The 20,470-nt window shown below is 35.4% G+C and overlaps 2 protein-coding genes across 4 annotated transcripts; both read right to left on the bottom strand.

Annotated features, from left to right (window-relative positions):
• Window positions 1-2,841: 2,841 nt before the first annotated feature.
• Window positions 2,842-10,226, bottom strand: LOC132640473 (uncharacterized). Of its 3 annotated transcripts, none has more exons than XM_060357069.1 (9): window positions 9,986-10,226; window positions 9,711-9,772; window positions 9,570-9,636; window positions 6,245-6,284; window positions 5,115-5,347; window positions 4,956-5,019; window positions 4,271-4,362; window positions 3,813-4,160; window positions 2,842-3,252 (listed from the first exon to the last, which is right to left on the bottom strand). In XM_060357069.1, exons 1-9 carry the CDS (start codon window positions 10,025-10,027, stop codon window positions 3,109-3,111), a joined length of 1,092 nt encoding a protein of 363 aa, XP_060213052.1. In that variant the 5' UTR covers window positions 10,028-10,226; the 3' UTR covers window positions 2,842-3,108. The 3 variants fall into 3 exon arrangements, with proteins under 3 accessions (XP_060213052.1, XP_060213051.1, XP_060213053.1); XM_060357068.1 differs by having other exon boundaries at window positions 5,115-5,350; window positions 9,986-10,225; XM_060357070.1 differs by lacking the exon at window positions 9,986-10,226 and adding an exon at window positions 7,825-7,896 and having other exon boundaries at window positions 5,115-5,350; window positions 9,711-9,774.
• Window positions 10,227-14,933: 4,707 nt separating this feature from the next.
• LOC132640472 (splicing factor-like protein 1) lies at window positions 14,934-18,511 on the bottom strand. The gene is made up of 2 exons (XM_060357067.1): window positions 15,880-18,511; window positions 14,934-15,250 (listed from the first exon to the last, which is right to left on the bottom strand). The coding sequence occupies exon 1, from the start codon at window positions 18,377-18,379 to the stop codon at window positions 15,914-15,916; it is 2,466 nt and encodes an 821-aa protein (XP_060213050.1). The 5' UTR covers window positions 18,380-18,511; the 3' UTR covers window positions 14,934-15,250; window positions 15,880-15,913.
• Between the last annotated feature and the right edge of the window lie 1,959 nt (window positions 18,512-20,470).

The raw sequence follows: 20,470 nt of genomic DNA, 5'->3' as shown, positions 1-20,470 counted from the left end.
AACTAGATATATAAGGGTGGTTTGGTTTGAAGACAAGTAATCCCGGGATTAATTATGGTGAGATCAGTTAAGCTGCGGTAAAACTTAGTTATTATTGAGTGTTTGGTTTGTTGTATTAAAAATAACATATATTGCATAATTTCTAAGAAGTTGCTTTTTACAAAAATACTCTCCACCCTATTTAGTACTCCCTTTGTCCTAATTTATGTGACACATTTTCCTTTTTAGTCTGTCCAAAAAAATGTTACTTTTCTATATTTAGAAACAATTTATCTTTATGATATGAAACACAGCCACACAAATATCGAGATAGTAACACAGAAGGTCACTCAACTATGACTAATGATCTCTCAAGGTCATGTTTCTTTGCTATGTAACAACAAGGTCACCCAATTATGGGTAATGATCTCTTAAGGTCATGTTTCTTTATTTTGTAACAACAAGGTCACCCAACTTTCTCTATATCATATCAAAAGTCACTCAATAAATATTTGACAAATAAAATATGACATGACATTTAAGTTAGTCCACATGGACTTTTTTTTTCTCAGTCCATGTGGCAAAAAGACCCGACTCGACCCAAACCCAAATTAACCCCATTCTCTCTTAATTAAAATAGAATTTTTCTCTCTCCAAAAAAAAAATGGCTTATAGTTTATTAAAATCGTGTCGTCTTCTTTTTCCTTCTCTTATTTGGCATGACTAAGGAGCAAGTTGACGTTACAGAAGGTTTTGAGGGTGTCAATAACGAACAAGTTGAAGTCGCGAAGAGTGTGAATGAACAAACTGCATTTTCTGATGTTATGTGTGTGTTTCAAAAAGAGGCCGACTTTTTAAGAAAAGAGTCACGAAGGACTATGTACAAGAAGTCTAAGAAGTGTTAAAGAAGGAAAAAGAAGACGACACGATTTTAATAAAATGATGGGCCAATTTTTTCAGAGAGAGAGAAACTCTATTCTAATTAAGAGAGAATAAGCTTAATAAGGGTTAATTTGGGTTTTGGCCGGGCCTGGTCGGCTCTTTTTGCCACGTGGACTGAGGAAAAAAAAAGTTCATGTGAACTAAATTAAATGCCATGTCATATTTTATTTGTCAAATAGTTATTGGGTGACTTTTGATGTGATATAGGAAAAGTTGAGTGACCTTGTTGCTACAAAACAAAGAAACATGACCTTGAGAGATCATTACTCATAGTTGGTTGTTGTTACCTCCACAAATATCTAAGACTTGTTTTGAACCATAAATTTCAAAATTCTTCATTTCTTTCTTAAACTTAGTGTCTAGTTAAATGGTGTCACGTAAATTGAGACGGAGGGAGTAGTTAAAGGGTTTGAGGAACCTCAAGCATATTTTTGTCATTTTCATTATTTTATCCAGTGATAACTAATCATGGTACAATTATTCCACCATCTCGCAGGAATAACTTATCCCAGTACTATTTCTAATCATGATATAACTTATTCCAAGATTAATACCAAATAAGAAAAAGAAATAAGACAATACTAAACTTTTATCCCAAAATTATTTATGCTAGTGTGGCATACCAAACGACACATAAAAGTTTTGTTTATGATGAAGTTTCGTACTTGATGTAGCTGACATTTGTCTTCCGGGATATTGACAAGATCTTAATAGCTTGTGCACGATTTACAAGTGAGTTGTTATCATTCGTTGTTCTGTAGTGATGAAATTGTAGACTAGGCGCATGTTTGGATGGGCTTATGTTTATAAGCTGTTTGCAGCTTATAAGTTAAAAAAAATAAGTTGGGGTAGTCTAACTTTAAATAAGTTAAGTCAAATGGGCCCAATTATTTTTTTGAGCTTATTTTAAGCACAAAATGACTTTAAGCTGGCCAGCCAAACACTCAAAAAAATTGAAAACAGCTTATAAGCAACTTATAAGCAACTAATAAGCCAATCCAAACGGGCTCGCTGTTTCGATTACAGAGAATAAATTATTTGTTAGGGATTCAAGTACTTGAGAATATATTCTTCTTCCTCCTCCCTCTTCTTCCCTTTTTTTGTTTTCTTTTTTGGGGGTTGTGCCCAAAAAGATGTTTTTCTGTTCTTTACTCTTTGATTTTTATCGTGTCTCTTTAGATTTTCCTCCAATTATTTATGTTCAAAATATTAAATAGCTATTGGGTCGGATGCACTCATAAGGGGTGCTAATTAGCCCATAAACCTATTAGTTTGTTGTTATCCTAAACCCTACCTACAATGTATAAATACACATTAGGGAATAGCAAACAAGATAATTTTCACATTATTTGACGGCTTGGGTTTACAATAGAGAAAAACTAAAGAATATCTAGAGTGTGGACAAAGGGAGTTCAATTCTCAAGGACGGTGACACGATTCATGTTTGTTGCAGATGTGCTTCCATTATGAAAAAATCCGTAAGTCTCCTAAACTAGTAAATTATGATTCAACTACTACAATTTAGTTGTAAAAAAAGCTGGACAAAGGCCTATAGCTGATTGTTGTGATGCTTGATGTGAAATGGTCTCCTTATAATCGTACCCGAAGAGGAGTACTCATTTGTTTTTCTACGCACTACAATGAGAAGCAATTTCTCCAATATTTATATCTGCATATCATGACATGGACAAACACAAAGGAAGAATAAGCATCAGAGCTAGTATTTTACAACAGTACTTCAAGGATCTTTTTAGGTTATTGATAGTTTTGAGCTGTTGACAAGCAAATCTCTCACACAATTTTTCCATATACGCTTTGAAATCTTTTTCTTTTTTTATAACCGTAGTGTCCGGATTAACTGGCACGCACCTTGACTCATTCACTTCATTGACCACTAGGCCACACCTTTGGGTGCTTGACTAAAGGAAATCTTTTGAGCCAATAACACTGCAAAGTTTTTCAGTATGCACAAGCTATTCTCTATACATGAAGTAGGACGATCCACCGAATTTAGAAATCGAAGTAAATGTTTACCTAGCAAACATAGCCCTAACAAGATACCCTCTATACATGAAATCAGAAGATCCACTAAATTTAGAAATTGAAGTAAATCTTTACCCAGCAAACATAGCCCTAACAAGAAAAAGCCTTACTCTAAATTGACAAACTTAAGTAGTCTTAGTAAAACTATATCATATTGTCCAAGAGGAAATCGACATCAGGAGTGACAACAGCCCGCTTGCCAAGTTCTCCCAGCTGGCAACACTGCTTCTCAGCAGTATTAATTGCAACAACATCTTGAGAAAAAGCGCAATCTACACCAGGAGAAACCTGCAAGTAATTTCTTGCTGTAAGAGGAGTTTCGTATTGACAGGCACATTGCAAGCTACTGTACCTGCGTTAGTATATGCTGGAGACCCAAAAAATTGCTCTGAAGGCCAAAGGGTAATAATTTGAACAACATAGAAACGCTATGTCGAGGAATATATTTGTGAAAAAGCTGCAGAGATCACTTTGCTACTTACTAACTTCAAACTCAAGGCAATGAAAGAGGATTTAAAACCAAAGTACCAATCATCAACGAGCAAAAGGCTGACACTATAACAATAAGGGGAAGCTTAAGAATTGTTTGAACCGAAAGTCTGAATAGAAATAAGGAAACAAATGTAAAAAAGATGTGACACTTTTTCCGCTACATAACTTGGTTCCTTTGTAACAAAATGCTAAAGCTCAGCTCCTTCATGAACAGTTCGCAGTGCTAACATAAACACTCTGAAGTTCTAGTATTTAACCATCTTTCGGAAGTGTAATTTCTTTTAACTGGGAGGAAGAGTTATCATCAAACTGAAAACAAATTAGATTGTCAAAAGCAAGGGAAAGATGCGACTCACATCGTACAGGATATCTCCAAGCTTCAATTTAATTTTCCCACTTTTGTAAACCAGCATTTTCCCCATGTTTCCCGCAGGCAACTCTTGCAAACCGCATGCTTTCTTTGTAGTATTATGCCTTCTTAAAATTGTAGAGCTATCCACTATCTCTTTTCCCTTTGCACTAGCAAGAAGCCTGGGAGCACTGCCAGCTACTTCTTTTCCCTTAAGCGTAGGTGATGACAATTTTGCCCCTGGCAATGTCAAGGAGCCAGCAGTATCTCTACCTTCGGTGCTGGCTTGTCGCTTGCCTAAGGGTAAATTAGCAGGAAGCTGAAGAAAAAGAATCTGTACGTCATCCTTCTTTTCCTGTTAACCAAACATCCATATTAGGAATCCATGTGAAGAACTTTTTATTTTTCCTATGAATAAATTTTTGTATTCAGAATTTACAGTTTAGAGCAGAAGCAGATACCAACCAGTAAGCCAAGCTCTGAAGCAGGATTAGTATTATTTTCATCATACTCCACATTTGCTGCAGCCTTTCCAAATTCAGCTTCATCTAGAATTTCTACAAGCCAAAAAGAAAAGGAATAAGTTTTATAGGTGAACTCATGGAATAAAACAAGAGAAGCGAGCACCAAAGTGATAGCATCTCCGTAAAGATAACATCCATTGCACTAATGGGCAACGGTTATTGCATGTTGAACCAGAATTAACTTTCTTTCTTTACCCTCATCCAGCACTAAGAAAAAGATGTGATTCAAAACAAATCTCATGCCCCCAAGCAACCCCACTGACAAGAGGAACCAAACTATACTCATCCATATGCAGCAAAAAAGTCAGAGATCATAGAGAAAGACGATAGATAATTCTGACTACGTGGCCAGATTAAATGCACTACACCAGGCATCGATGTTTAGGCAAAAACTGAAGTTTCATCGTACTCAAAGTGGAGATAGCCTAATTGATGAATCCACCTTTTATGAGGACAAAAGATGTAGTCTCCATATGGTAATATGAAATGGAAACTATAGCGGAAAGTTCTAATTTAGAGAAATGACATACTTTTAGGGCAACACACAGGAAAATAAACTAGTCAATTAGGGGGAAAGGGAGTTCGAATATTTTTGCATAAAGACATTCCTGTTTATTCAGAACTACCTGGATCTCCAGCATAAGGTCTTCTCAGAGGAAGAGTTACAGGATAGTTGCTATGATGGTAATCCTGCCAATGCGTCAAGAAGCAAAAGGGTCAATTCATGGATATTGGCTTGGGCACTGCTGTGCATAAAGAGAAGTGATGGCAGGAAAGTCCATTACCCAAGGTTCTTTATACTCTTTCTTCTTCCTCTTAAGTAAAGAATCCGAATTATTGACAGAGATTTCAGCAAGATCTGATCCAGTACTTGAAGGTAAAGAATCAATGTCCATCCTATCATAAGATTCATGTTCTTTCACAGTATTATCCTGGTTGACAGTGAGTTGTTCCCTTGGCTTTCCAAAAATCCTTATGGAATTTGGTGATGCTACTCCATGAGCAAATACAACCTCAACTGCTGCTTTCATAAAAGAACATAGTAATCATTATATCCCAATCAGTATAGCTCATATGATAAATTATCTGGAGAGCCTATTTTTGTATAGGGATTTTGATGGGAATTACATCTTGTATAAGGATCCTTCCCTTTTGTCAATAAAATCCCTAACTTGACAAACAAAAAAGAAAGAAAAATGTTGATACCTTCCCCTGCTTTAAAAATTACATGAGAGAGAAATTGGCTAAAGGGTCTTTGTCTTGTAAGTTTAAATGAAAAATTCAACCATGTGTATCATAGAAGGAAGAATGGCAAGGCAGGTACATTAACCTAGCGTGGCAGAACCTTGAGAAAGTATCAGAATCCAACCTTATGCTACAACGCTTTTCATACCCAGTACAGGAGTACATGCAATATATGGACCACTTATTTGGGATTCAGTCTATATAGAGGGCGTCATAATACAGAACATATCTAGATCAATCAAACTAGTGTATCTCTATCCAGGAACCATCCAAACGACAACCTCTGCGCAACCTACTATGTATGATATATCACTTCTTTATGCCTGGGTATCAACTCAATTCAAGTTTGAGCATCCTTAGTCTCCCACAGATTTTAAAACATGAGAAAAATCTGGTTTGAAAGGGGTACGCAAAACCTTCTCCTTCTCATGAATTTCAAGTACCTTAATACAATAGCATATGCAGTTTGCACCATAGAAACATGTGAAACAAGCACCATTTATCTTATTACAGTAGCAAAAAGAAACAGCTATCTTTCCTGGAGCAGATCTGACATGAATATTGATTTCCAATTGAAGTAACCATAAAAACTTGAAGAGTGAGATCAAGCGTTACAACTGACACTATATTGAAGCTTCAATTAATGATTTCAGGCAAAGAGAAAGCTTACCTTTTTTCTCTGTTTTAGGTTTCTGTCTAGTCAAGCGCTCCTGATCAGACGAAAGAGAGTAGTTATTGGAAAAACACTTACAAGGAGACTAGGAGTTGTAAACTTGAAATAGAAATACTACTAAAATGATCCAAAATATCAGTCTGTATCCGGTTTTCTGTTATTCACCTTTTCTCATCCCTAAAGACGCATTTGCATGGGATGGGCACAGTTACTAAGAAACAAATCCACTTATATCCTCAATCAAATAATCGACGCCACATAAAATGCAGTAATAATTTCATTTTAATCACCCATGTAAGTCACTGGTCTGGTCAAACGCCTATGAAATTCACAATGGACCAGTTGGTTAACGAGTTCCCTTCAAGAGAATTGCCTGTTACGCTTGTATGTGCTGGTAACCGAAGGAAAGAACAGAACATGGTTAAACAAACGATTGGTTTCAACTAGGTTATTTCACATTATAAGGATGATGTCAACTTATTGATCGCAACTCTACTCTAGACTTCATTCATTTTGATTGGAATCCACATTATAGCCTTTCCTGCTTCTTCTTCTTCCCCTTACCATATTCACAACACCCCCTAAACCACCACCCCCCCTCCCCCTCCCACCCCAAAAAAAAAAAAAAAAAAACCACCTTTATTTTTGGACACCACTATCTTAATAATTTTATGTCCCCGAACGAGACAACTATTTTTATAACGACCATCATCCTACTGCAACCTTTTCCCCTTATTTGGGAGCTTTGAGCCTGGCTATGCAAAATCGAAGAGGTTGGGTCCCAATGGAGCGAAACAGATATATGAGGATTGATATAGCCAACTCCAATTAGTTTAAGATTCAGACATAGTTTTAATTAGGGGTGTTCATGGTTCGGTTTGGGTCGGTTATTGATTAAAACCATAGCCAAACCAATTTAGTCGGTTTTTAAATGTCTAAAACCATAACTAAACCAAATAAAATAATAACCACCGGTTTGATTATTGTCGGTTTGGTTCGGTTTGGTTCGATTTTTCAGTTTATAACCAGCAGCCATGAGGCTTCTCAGTAAAACATTAAAAAGTTGAAAAAAAAATGTCTTTTTTTTGTTCAAACGATAACTTTTATTTATAGTTTAAGATGGAACATACAACATAGAAACATTTTCACTATTAGTGATAGTGTAGTACTCAAATTACCCAAAGTTGCTAAACTATTACATATAGAGCTAAAAACCAATTTAGTAGTTGTTGCACCATTTTTGTCATCTTAATACACATACCTGGAAATAAAGTAGAGCATAGAAGCTTTTAGTTTTTGTTCCAAACATACATCATGTATTAATTAAACATAAAGACTACCTAAAATTAAAATGAAAATATATGAAATAAAAAAACTTTGTGTAATGATCCCAAACTTTGGGGCAGTACTTGCATTTTGCCCTCAATTCTCCCATTTTATTAAAAACCTTTATGTAATGATCCCAAACTTCAGATGTTTTTCTATCATTATCCCCAAGGCTAGGGTCTCGACTACAAGGAGTTGTTCTTTTCTGCTTTTTAGGAGGATTACCGTCGGAAGAAGTATCCGGGCATTACCATGTATTTGAGTTGCAACAAATGCTGATGTTACTGAAGTATCTTTTATAGGAACCTCCAAATCTACAACCTCTGTCCTTTTCATATGAAAATATTAAAAGTTTAGGACCCATTCAGACAAGAAAAAATAACGGTATAAATTTGGAAAAAAAGAACAAACAACCAAAAATCAAATGGCTGACAAAGAAAGGCTAAAAATTTATTAGACTCTAACGTGAGTTTATGTTAGTAGGTTTACACTTAACACTTAAAAGAGTTAAAAGACTTAAAGATATGGGCTTGGATATATTCTTAAAAACATGGGCCTTAAACAATTATGTGAAATAAGTAGATCAAAAATCAAATTAATGATTAAAAGGTATAAATTTTTTATAATTATTTATGAAAAACTAATATTATACATATAATAATTATAAAATTTATGTATCTAATTTATCGGTTTGGTTCGGTTATTTATTCGGTTATTTTTTAATAGAACCATAATCAAACCAAAGATTATCGGTTTTTAAAATTTAAAACCAAACCAAATGTCGATTTTTTTATTTGGTTTGGTTAAATTTTCGGTTTGGTTTTGGTTTTAACCAAAACCGTGAACAGCCCTAGTTTTAATAGATTTTTGGGCATGGGGGAGGGGGGAGACTAAGACTAGGGAAGCAAATAATAGCTAGATAGTTAATTTTGAAACAAACAAACAAATAAATAAAATAACAAAACCAAATTGAAATTCAGAAAGCAAAACCAACCAAAATGTCAAATCTGACATGGCTTTGCCTGACTACAAAGTGAAGCTAATAAAATAAAACAAAAAATCTAATAAAATAAACACACAATAATTAATCCGTTTCAATTTATGTAAACTCATTTGACTGAGCACGACATTTAAGAAAGAGTGAAGACTTTTGAAACTTGTGGTTCAAAATAAGTCTTAATATTTGTGTGGATATAAATTATTTCATAAAGTGAATTTGTTTTCAAATTAGGAAAGAGGTCATTTATTTTGGCACGAACTAAAAAGGAAATAGGTTCACATAAATTGAAACAGAGGGAGTATAACTTTTAAACGTGCCATATATATAAATTATAAATTGTATTCAGTGACACCATACTTTTTTATTATTCTTTGATTTCTTAATTATATTGTGCTAAAACTATAAACACATAGGAGCAATAACAACTACAAAGTGAAGCTAATAAAATAAACACACAACTAATTTTTTTTTTTTTTTGATTAAGCACCGGGTGTCCGGTCTCTTTGAGCCCCGACTAATCCCGGGGGTGCACAGGCCCTCGGCAAGGAGTTTCCCGCAAGTGCACCACGGGTAATTCAGGGTTTTACCCCAGTCCGATGACCCTTAGAAATTGTTTGCACCCAATAGGTTTCGAACTTGAGACCTTGAAAGGGAGCACCCCAAGGCTCAAGTCAATTACCACCAGGCCAACCCGTGAGGGTTATAAACACACAACTAATTATATTACTTTTTTAACGTACCATAAAAAACCTATAATTTGTATTCACTGACACCAAAAAACAAAACTATAATATCTCTTGATTATTGTGCTAAAACTATAAACAAACACTACAATAATAACAACTACATATGTAATTATTTTTTGCATTTTAGACCTCTGCACTTTGTTTTCTGTTTTTTTGGACCTCTTTATTTTGCATTTTAATAAAAACACCCCCATCCAGCTATAATTTAATTTATTTTTAAAAAAAAGGTCAAAATGGAGAGTAAAATTACGTTGACTTTTTTCAGAATAGCCTCAGCAGCTTCATTATCATCTTTATCCTCATTTCCATCTGCTTCACTGCCAAAAAAAAAAAATCAGTATTTAAAAACATACACTGTAAATTCCAAAAAAAATAAAAAAAAATGAATTACGTTTTAGGTTGTACGGAAATCTGCTTCTTTCGACGAGGAGGTCCTTTTGGAGCAAATTTAACCTGTAAAAAAAGAATTAAAAATTACTAATATTTAGAGAATAATGGAACAATAACAATAAAATAGCAAGATAACAAGACAAATAAAGCAACAGGTAATAATACACATTGAAGAATAGGAAACTACGCGATAACTAAATAGTTTTACTGTAAATAAGGAACTAAGCGATAATGAAACAAAAATTTGGAAATTTGAAGGAAAAAAAAATAGAAAACCTTTCTGGTACTGGAAGAAGAAATGGGCAAATCTGGATCCATGTGATAATATGTAAGATTTGAAGGAGTTTAAGGTAAATATGGATGAGAATTGAAGGATCTAAAGTGGAATTGAAGAAATTTCTGCAAAAACTGTGATGAAGATGACGATGGTGAAGAAGAAAAAAGGGAAAAAAGGTGCAAAGATAAGACTCGAACCCTAGACGTTTAACTACGAAAAGAACGACTCTACCATGAGAACTAAAGGTGAATTTTATATTGTTCTTCAAAGATATATTATCTATACGTAGCTACCTCACTGATTTATCATAACTAATTCATAAAATGAATATGAAAATATATATTATTCCCTCGGTCCCAAAATAAGCATCTCTTTAGATCATTTTACGTCCATTAAGATATCAATCAATACAATGTCTAGTTTACTAAAACTACCCCTATTTATTAAATATTTCTTCATAATTGAACACTATTAAGAAGAAGCAGTTCTTTAATATAAATATATAATTGGAAATAATTTCTAACTTTTGTCTTGAAATTCTAAAGCAACGGCTAGTTTGGGACAATTTTATTTTTGCTAAAACGACACTTATTTTGGGACGGAAGGAGTAATAAACTATAGTTAAGGGATAGACTTGTGTGCTTATATAGAGAAGCACATCTTCTGGCTCATAAAGAATTGAAAAGAGAGTCTCCCCTCGCGCCGTCATTTTCGCTCGGCTTCGACATCGGTCAAATGATTTGATTGATAAGTTTTTTGGACCAAATTTTTTTAATTTTTAATGATTTAACTATTAATGAGTTTCCAAATGCAACTTTTGAGTTGCACCTTTTTGCTCAACTCAACCCGATTGCTATAAAAATCTGGCAAATCTGGCCGGTCCATAAGTTTTCCTAACGAAAATTCTAATTTTTGCACTTTAATTATTTTATGTGTGTGATTTCTGTCGTCTGTTGAGTTCGTCGTTCATCAAGGTTTGCTACACCGCTATATTGGTGAGTTTAATTCGTTCTATCGGGAGGATGTATTCATAATCTCGGGTACATTGAGGAGAATAATTTCCTTAAGGACACTTTGTGTGTTTGGTGCGCTCAAATTTATTTTCTATTATTTCCAGATTCTGTTTCGGATTATTTTTCAAATACAAATTTATAACAACCTATAAATATCATGATCTATTGTTTTGTTATTCTATTTCTACTCATGTGTTTGGTATGATAATAGTCATTTTTAAAAAATAAATTCAAAAAGTTACAAGAAGAATGACTTTCCTTATGAACCGAAGTCATTTTCTTAATCTTTGTTAACTTTTATATTACCTGCTTTACTAGCAATTAGATATTCTTAATCTTTAGTACTAAATTTTTTTCAATCAAATACACTCTTGATTTGCTAATATTATTAAGATATTTTTCATTAACCAATCACACACCATTTTTCTTTTAATCATGAAAATGGATTCCGACATGCCAAACATATCTTGATCTTCCAATGTAAATACTTTGAGTTTACAAGTTTGTGCTAAAAAATAATAGCTCTATAGTTCTGCTAATTTCGAGTTTTCCTCTGTTAAAGTAAGTAGGCGCACAAAAAGCTGTTTCTCCTTTTAAAAGAGCGTAATCATAATATTATTTCAGTTTGTCACTTTAAGAAACAAGAACCCACGGCCATGACAGTTAATTTTTTTCTTTTTCGATTTAACTATTCGATATCACAGAGTTGAGTTATTAGTTATTCAATTGAATTTTCATCTAATGATTGCTACTTATAATGTACTCCATCCATCCCAATTTAAATGTCTTACTTTCTTTTTTGGTCTGTCCTAAAAAGAGTTCCTCTTTCTATATTTAGTAAGTTGACAATTCAAACATCCCACTTGACAAGTTTATAACCATAAGATTCAAAGGACATTTTAGTACGTTATACGCATCTTAATTTATGGCCACAAGATTCAAAAGTCTCTTTATTTCTTAAACTCCGTGCCTAATCAAATTAAGACAATTAAATTGGGACGGAGGGAGTAGATTTTTAGATAATTTGATAGGGTAGGATCAGAGTAAATAAAAGATTTAGCTAAATGATTGGCTACAAAGGAATTTTGTTATTGAATGTGTCACAAATTTACTCCTAATTTTGTAATTTTTTTGTAAAAGCCAAGAATTATATTCAACAATGCGGAACGATCAAAGGAAGTGATTAGACTTGAGATCTTATTTTTACTCTTGAAACCACGTAGAGTAGTACATGTAGGTATGCATACTAATATCTGTATGTTTGATACTTCATCACCATCACGTATGAGCCTCAATAATAAAGAAGCTGACTGCATGAATCCATTATATCAAACTTACAATGTTGCTCAATTTTTTCAAAATATTTACTGAAGTCGTATCAGTCTAACATAATTTCAGCTCAAATGATAAATCCACATTGAACTTTTAGTCTACCTAACGTGAGTGCTTTGACTACAATTATGTTCAAGACATATTGATTGGGTATCTGATTTAATATCGGCACTAACTTCAATTAACTGTTGTGATGCATACTCAGACATAGTACTAAATATATGTATTTGGTATGACGGAGAACTAGGGGTGTCAAATGGGCGGGTTGAGCTGAAATTGATCCAATAAAAATGAGCTAAAGTAATAAATGAGTCAGGCTAACATTGGCTCAAAAGTTATTTGGACTGAAATGGACTAAAAATGAGCTGGGTCATAACCCGCCCAACCTGACCCAGTTTTTTTGAAGAGTCTATTTTCTAGAAAAATATTTTTCAAAAAAATATATTTTTCACTAAAAATATTTTCCTAAAAATTATGTTTACGGATTTTTCGTGAAAAATATTTTTTAAGAAAACAATTTTCGTGGTAAATATTTTTCGAGAAAAACATTTTTCGTGAAAAATATTTCCCTTCATATTGAACATACCACAAACTTATAAGATACATGATACAAGAAAAGTGTATGTATTAAACAAATAAATTAAATCTCAAACAATAAACCCAAATTTAAGTAAATCTTAAAAATGAGCTATAATTGAACTAGAGCTAAGTTGGATATCACTTTAAAATGGACTATGTTTGAGAAAGCTGAAATCAACCCAATATAAAATTATCTTGAACCCAACTCATAAAAATTTGAGCGGATTGAGCGGGTCATCACCTTTTGAACTAAATGTAACACCCCAACAGAGAACACTCTTTGTAATTATTCTTAAATTTTCTTAGGATTGGTTGATCAAAATTCTTAGATAGCATCTATATGAAAAAGGTTTATTAAAACTGAAAAAATGTTTTTTCAAATGAAGATGGAGAAAACAAATTTCATACTTGACATTCCATTCTGATTGTCTCCTTCCAATTATTTAACTACTTTGGAACGATATTTTCTACTTCCAAGAAAGCTTATTCCTTCATACCAAGCACCATTATGGTCTTTACTGCCCATGCCCATGCCCATGCTCTTGTCCATATCTTGAATCCAAGGATTTAATGGCAAATCAAACTTCTAGATTCGCACCTATGTCAAATGCCCATCCACCCGCATCACAGCAACATAAATCTGATGCCATATTAATGTAAAAACTTATGTTTAGTTAGGTGTAAATATGTTTTACTCACAATTTAGACCCATTTCTTACCAACTAAACTTTATCCAACTCATCGAAGTGTAATTCGTCTTTGGCCAGCTTAAGCTTTGACGGATCTTCAGGTAGAGCTGATGGTTGTGATTTGTGAAACAAGCAAGACAAGATAGAAACACACATTTTAGCCTTTCACAAGATAAAAGCACACTTAAAAGAATTGTAGACAGAGAAACTGGCCAACTCTCAAATGCCAATAATGAGCACTAGTCCCTTTTAGATGGAAGACGTACCTACAAACAAGCATACATATACACAAAATCTACAATCAAACGATTGGAATGAAACATAAAAACTTTTACTAAAGGTATTAAGATGTGTACAACACCTTCACAAGAAAACCCCCATACATATCCCTCTCCATTTGAATTTAAGTAATGGCGTTAGACAAGATTTGAAGTTTCAAAAAAAAATGAAGAAGATGGGACTGTTGAAGCTTACGATCTTAAACATGTCATGAAATGTGTGGCTATAAATCACGCCATTAAAGGTAAAATATAGGGTTTAAGTTATCTAGATATAAAAAAGTGCCAGTCTTTCTTATTTTAAAGACTAAAAAGAAAAGAGCGAAACATTGTAGTAACATACAAGAACAAAGGATGATAGCCTTTCTCCTTTGTAGTATGGCATAAACTCTCCTCCCACACTGTCTATATCCTCATAGACTTCACAACCACAAATCCATCTCAAGGTATCAACAATTTAAAATTCTAAGTTAGTGGTTGTGAAGTTTATGAGGATACGGACAGCACGCTTCCTACAACTATATGCTTTTCGAGCTCAACAAATATCTAAATCAAATGATGATCCCTCACTCCTTCCGCCCACTACTGCTGGGGGGGAAATACTATGCAACTCAAACAGGAAACAACTTATTATATAGCCCACTCGCTCCCTAGGTTTCTCATCCATCTAATGAGCTATATAATCTCTCTTGGAGCCGTAATCTAGTTCTTAATGAATAACCAAGTAAAGTCAACAAGGTTTCATTTATTTAACACAGCTATATATGAGGATAAGCAAATTTCTAAAACTCAGCCCAGAACAGTTATGCCCATTGCACTACAAGCATCTTTTCCTGTCACAAGATATCTGGAAAGTGTATCAGAATGAAATAACAAATAATTAATCCGAAGACATGTGAACGTAATAGTCATACTATCAAGTCACATACCCTGAGGACCTTCACATCTTGAAGATGCATCATCTTCTGGAGAGAAATAGCAAAGGCAAGCATCAGGCTGCTGTCTGAACATTTCACTCATAGTTAAATTAGTAAAGAAAACTAGAGAGAAAACCCGTTAGCAGAGAAAACCAAAACGGATAAGCAGTGAATGTCAGTCGAGAAAAAACACAACAAAAACTGTCAGTGATCAGTCATTAATAAATCCCAACAAAATAATTAAACAAGATTGACAAAAGGCCTATGTCCAGCATTATTAAAATCCACAAGGCACTTAATAAGCTGCTCCAACACAAGAGGAATGAACCGAACTCCTCATCTCTCTGCAAATGTCATAATAGTACACAGCAAGGTTAAAGAGGTAAGTCCGAAACTTCCAACAAGTAAGACATGGCAAGAGGTAAGAAATCACGTGAAGTGCTCCAACAAATCAGCCTGTCAAAATATGGCAACATCAACAAAGGAGAGATGTTAAGATCAAAAAATCAAACGACGAGCTCACTTCTTTAATGCGTTAAACTAAATTAAAAAAAAGATTTTTCAAACCAGCGGAAAAAGAAAAAAGAAGAAATCTCAAAAGAAGTTAGATTCCAAATAAGGAACAGAAGGACCAAACTCTAGAAATAGATACTTGTCCAAGAATATGCTCCTCTGCATCACTTACAACAATTCAAAAAGGAAATGAACATGGCTAATCAACAAGAAGTAGGTTTCCTATTATCTAATTTTTGTTCGCCAATTCCTTTTTCTTTCCTGGGGAACTAAGTGGAAGTGCAGGAAGATTTAAGAAAACAAGTCATAAAAGATGCTGAAGGTTAGGAAAGCCAGTATGCCTTATATGAACAAGCACCCCCCCCCCCCCCCCCCCCCCACCCTCTCTCTCTCTATCTAAAAGGACATTAAAGGTATGAGTATGTGATAATAAGAAATGATTCTCCTTAAGCCCCAGATACAATAGGCCGCTAAGTAAGTTGATTGTGTGAGTATAGTGTATATATAAAGCGTGAAAAGTGAAAACCAAGCTGTACACAAAACAAAAAACTGTAAATGTAACATTTCCATACCTTGTACTGCAAGTGTACAGAGTTAACTGCATCATCATTTCATCTCCGACATGAACTTCTCATATTCAGCATCTGTACCATATGGAGGCTTCTCTGCAGATGGTGGAGGTGGAGGTGGAGGTGCAGCAGCTGCAGGTTCTGGTGGATTTGTGGCCCACGGCACATTGCTCATACTCTGTGAATGGTCCACATTGGACTGTGATCCAGTTGGAGGAGGAGGCGGAGGTGGTGCCATGCCATAATAAGAAGGATAGCTGTATGAAGATGGAGGGTATGCATGTTGGCCATAGGTATAAGTGGGTGCACCATTATGAGATTGCACTCCGGGAGGATAACTTTGTTGTGTCTCACCAGAAGATGTGTAATTTTGTTGGTTTTCACCAGAAGAAACGGTCTGACTCGGGACACCAGAAGATGGTGGTGGCATTGGTGGAGGAGGATACTGTGCACCATATGGAGGAGCAAATTGACCCGGAGGAGGAGGAGGATACATGGTTGAGCCAGGTGGCGGGTAAGCGCCATATGGTGGAGGTACAGGTGGTCCCCATGGAACTGGGGTCCCACCATAGCCACCAGGAGGAGGAGGAGCGCCAATAGGACCACCCGTTGCATACTGCTGAGATGGATAGACTCCGGGAGCTTGATTCGGAACCGGATATGTAGGCATTGAAGGAGCAGGTGGGCCCGGAGGCACAGTAGGTTGAGGGGGTTTACCAGCAACTCTCACAGCAATAGTTCTCCCTTCAAGAGAATGACCATTCATGCCAGTAATAGCACTATTAGCTTGTTGAACATCTGCATACTTCACAAAACCGTAACCTTTACTCAGACCACTGAGACGATCCTTTATAACTTTAGCCATCACGATGGTACCAAAGGGAGAGAACAAGTTAATCAAACCATCATCATCCAGAGTCGGAGGAAGGTAACCAATATACAAGTTTGTCTCGTCAAATTCTTTTGGCTTCATTACATTTGACCCTAATCCAGGGTGCGCACTAGTACCACCAACACCACTAGCATTATTACCGCTGGCCCAAGGAGGATTACTGCCCGTGCTGCTTCCAGGACCAAGAGCTAGAGTTGCCGAGTTCGCCTTAATCGATGATTCAGGAACCGTCCCTCCCAATTCAGCCAAGAAATTCTGATACTCATCATCCATTTTCTTTCCAGTAGTATTTTTCACTGGACAATCTATAGTAGGATGTCCCCCATCACCACAAATTTTGCAAAGCACATCACTTTTAAATGTGGTAGTACGAGAAGGACAAGCATACTGCCTATGACCTGGTTCACCACATAGCCTACAAAACTCCTCATCTCTAATCGTTCCATTCAACGCTGCGAGTTCCCTAAGCTGTTGCCTCTTATGCTCGTTAAGCACTTCATCGACAGGCTGCAAAAGCTTCTCCAACATAGCCGCAGCGGCCTCGAGCGACTCCTGAGTATCCGCCTCCACCAACACGTGCAAATCCTCATTCTCCGCCGGATCATGTTTCAAATTCCCTTTTTGCTGTAACCTCCCTTCTTTAACCGACCCTTTACCCCGAATCACAATCTTCGCCCCCGTCTCCTTCTCCATCCTCTTCTGAGTATTCCCTCTCGGCCCAATTATAAGTCCTATAAAATTATAACCTGGGTACTCTTTCATCGGGATATAAAGCTTTTTATGAAGCTTAGGTGGTCTATAATCCGCTGGCGGCTTAAAGGCAGGATTTTTCTTTATTATTTGCGATATAATCTCTTGTCTCTCTCTATTCAATTTCTCTCGAGCACGATACTCTCTAGTATTTATCCTAACACCCATATTATCATATATAGGTTCGGGTGAAGGCGATCGAGCGCCTTCAGGTCTATCATCTAATGGCATACCAGATTGCAATTTTCTACTGATTTCAAGTAATCTACTATTAAGTGCTTGTACTTCAGGATCGAATTCAATACCTCCCCCGAAATCTTTCATGAAATCAGGCAATTGGATCACGGGCTTCGGGTCATCATCAGCCCACCTCGATTTACGCTTCCTCCCGGGCCCACTCCCGTCGTTTTCGTTGCTCGTATCAGATGGAGGTGGGTCCCACCTGCTTCTACGACGACGACGACTGGTTGTTTCCTCTTCGCCACCCGATTGGTGGTCCTTTTCGGGCCCACTTTGAGTACTGGTTAACCCGTTTTCGGATAACAATGGCTTCTGTAACATTTTGTTTTGACCCGAATTGTCGTTTTCTTGATTGTTTGAGTTCTGCTCGGCATTTTGTCCAACACCTTGTGGGGTATGTGGATCCAGGGTTTGTTGGGAAGGGTTTTCTTGAAAGTTTTGATTGTTTGAGTTGAAATTGTTCTGCTCGGCATTTTGTCGAACACCTTGTGGGGGTTCTTGGGGATTTGAATCTAGGGTTTGTGAAGGGTTTTGATAATACTGGTTGTATGAATTTAGGGTTTGTGATGGGTTTTGATTTAGGGTTTCAGAGGAAATAGCTGGATTGGATTGAGAATCCATTGGGATTTTTGGAGGTGATTGAAGAGAAAATTTGGTATAATTTTGGAACAAAAAGAGGAATGAATTGTAATTGTACTATTTTATTGTGTACACGAAGTATACGCGGGATTTGTGGGAGAGGAGGTGTGTGTATGTGTACTGTGAATCTATAAGTAGGCGTTTGGCCATGAAAACAAAAAATTATTCACTTTACTTAAAATTTTGAAGTTGGAGTTGAAGATAGAGTTGTGTTTGATTATAATTTTTGCAAATAATATTTGGTTGTTTGAATGTAATGAAAGTGAAAAAAAAGTAAAAATAATTTTTTTTGATATTTTTTAAATTTCGAATACAACTTCTTTGAAATTTTCATGGCCAAATACTGTTTTTTTAAATAAAGTGAAAAAAAATTCTGGAAAAAAGTGAAAAATTTCTCATGACCAAACAGGGTCTAAGTTCAGATTTGGATAATACTGGGGCTTGAAAAGGGAGGAATGTGCTGATTTGGGCTTAAACCAACTGGGCTTTACATAATCACAGTGGGCCGACTTCTATTGCTGGTTTTGGGCGTGCGAGGGGGCCCGGTGTGTGGAAAATGCCCTTCAAAGGCACTGGCTGGTCTTTAATTTTTGCCCTTTGCTAAAAACTTCTTGGTTCCGGGTTCGAACTCCCGCTTAGTTAAAAACTTAAAAAAAAATCGCAAGGTAGAATTTGAATTTGCCAGGCAGAGTTTTGCCTCAAACTCTACCTGATTAGGCAGAGTTTTGCAACCTTAAGGCAAGTTTGAAACTCTGTTTGATCAAGTAGAGTTTGACTGCAAACTCTGCCTGATTAGGTAGAGTTTGAGGCAAACTCTGCGAGAGTTTTGCCTTCACTCTACCTTGAGGCAGAGTTTTGCTTTATACCTGAAGGCAAAACTCTACCTTAAGGTAGAGGTTTGCATTAAGGCAATTGTTTTTTTATTCAATTCAAATTTTGCAAAATTCTGCTAAAGCCTAACTTTTGCCCGAACAAACCTAATTTTGCTGCGAAATTCTACCTTGTGAAATTCTTTTTTTTTTTGAGCCGAGGTTTGAACCCAGGACCTCGGGGTATTAGGCTAAGGGTAAAAATTAAAGACCGCCAATTTGAGGGGCAAAATTTAAAGACCAGTGCCTTTGAAGGTCAATCGTGCAAATGACCCCCTAAAAATAGCCAATTATACGGTTTTCCCTTCAAATGGACTAGTCTTTAATTTTTGGGGAAAGAACACCAAAGTCCACTACAGACAAAATAATTATTCTTCCATGCCCTATTTACTTTCATACTCCCAAAACTATTTACTCTTAATACCCATTGTAGCTTTTGTAGCTAATTGTCTTTTTTTTTTTCTTTCTATTTTTTTTTATTTCTCTACTTCTTATCTTCTTTTCTTTATTTTCTTCTTCTTTTTTTCTCCTTTTTTGTTCATTTACTTTTTCCCCAAATCATACTACATTTTATTTTCTTTTTCACCATATCTAATTCCATATTTAAATCTAGCTTCTTTGGTTTCATTTTTTTTTTATTTCTTTATTTTTGTTCCTTTTTAATTTCATTTATTTCTTTTCTTTTTTATCTCCATAATCTAATTTCATTCACTTTTTTTTTTGGCTATTTTTGTTTATTCTTCTTTTTAAATTTCTGGTGATTTTCATTTACTACTTTTTACTCCTTTTCTAATTTCATTTTTTCAAAATTATTTTTTTCTTTATTTCCTTTTTTTCATAATCTACTTCTACACACCTTTTGGCTCCTTTATTTTTATTTTTTTTTATCTTTTTTTATATCAGTAAAAAGGATAACTGCTATATATCTTTCTTTCTTTTTTCATATCTCAAAAAATAATTTATTCTAGCATATAGTATATCAAATCAGTAGCAGTTGAAGTATACTGGTGCAGTATACTGTGATACCCATATGGTATATTTCGTACACTAATAGGGTATCATACAGGACTGACGGTTCATTCTTTCAATAAAAACACTCAGTCCTCTATGATACCAACCTAGTATATATCATATATTGACAGAGTATCATTGAAGACTAATTCATCCCTTCAATAAAAACACAACTCTTCCTCTATGATACCCA

Source organism: Lycium barbarum, chromosome 5 (assembly GCF_019175385.1).
Source record: "Lycium barbarum isolate Lr01 chromosome 5, ASM1917538v2, whole genome shotgun sequence".
Taxonomy (NCBI): Eukaryota; Viridiplantae; Streptophyta; class Magnoliopsida; order Solanales; family Solanaceae; genus Lycium; species Lycium barbarum.
The sequence above is the reverse complement of the archived record's forward strand: the minus strand, read 5'-3'. Positions and strand labels throughout refer to the sequence as shown.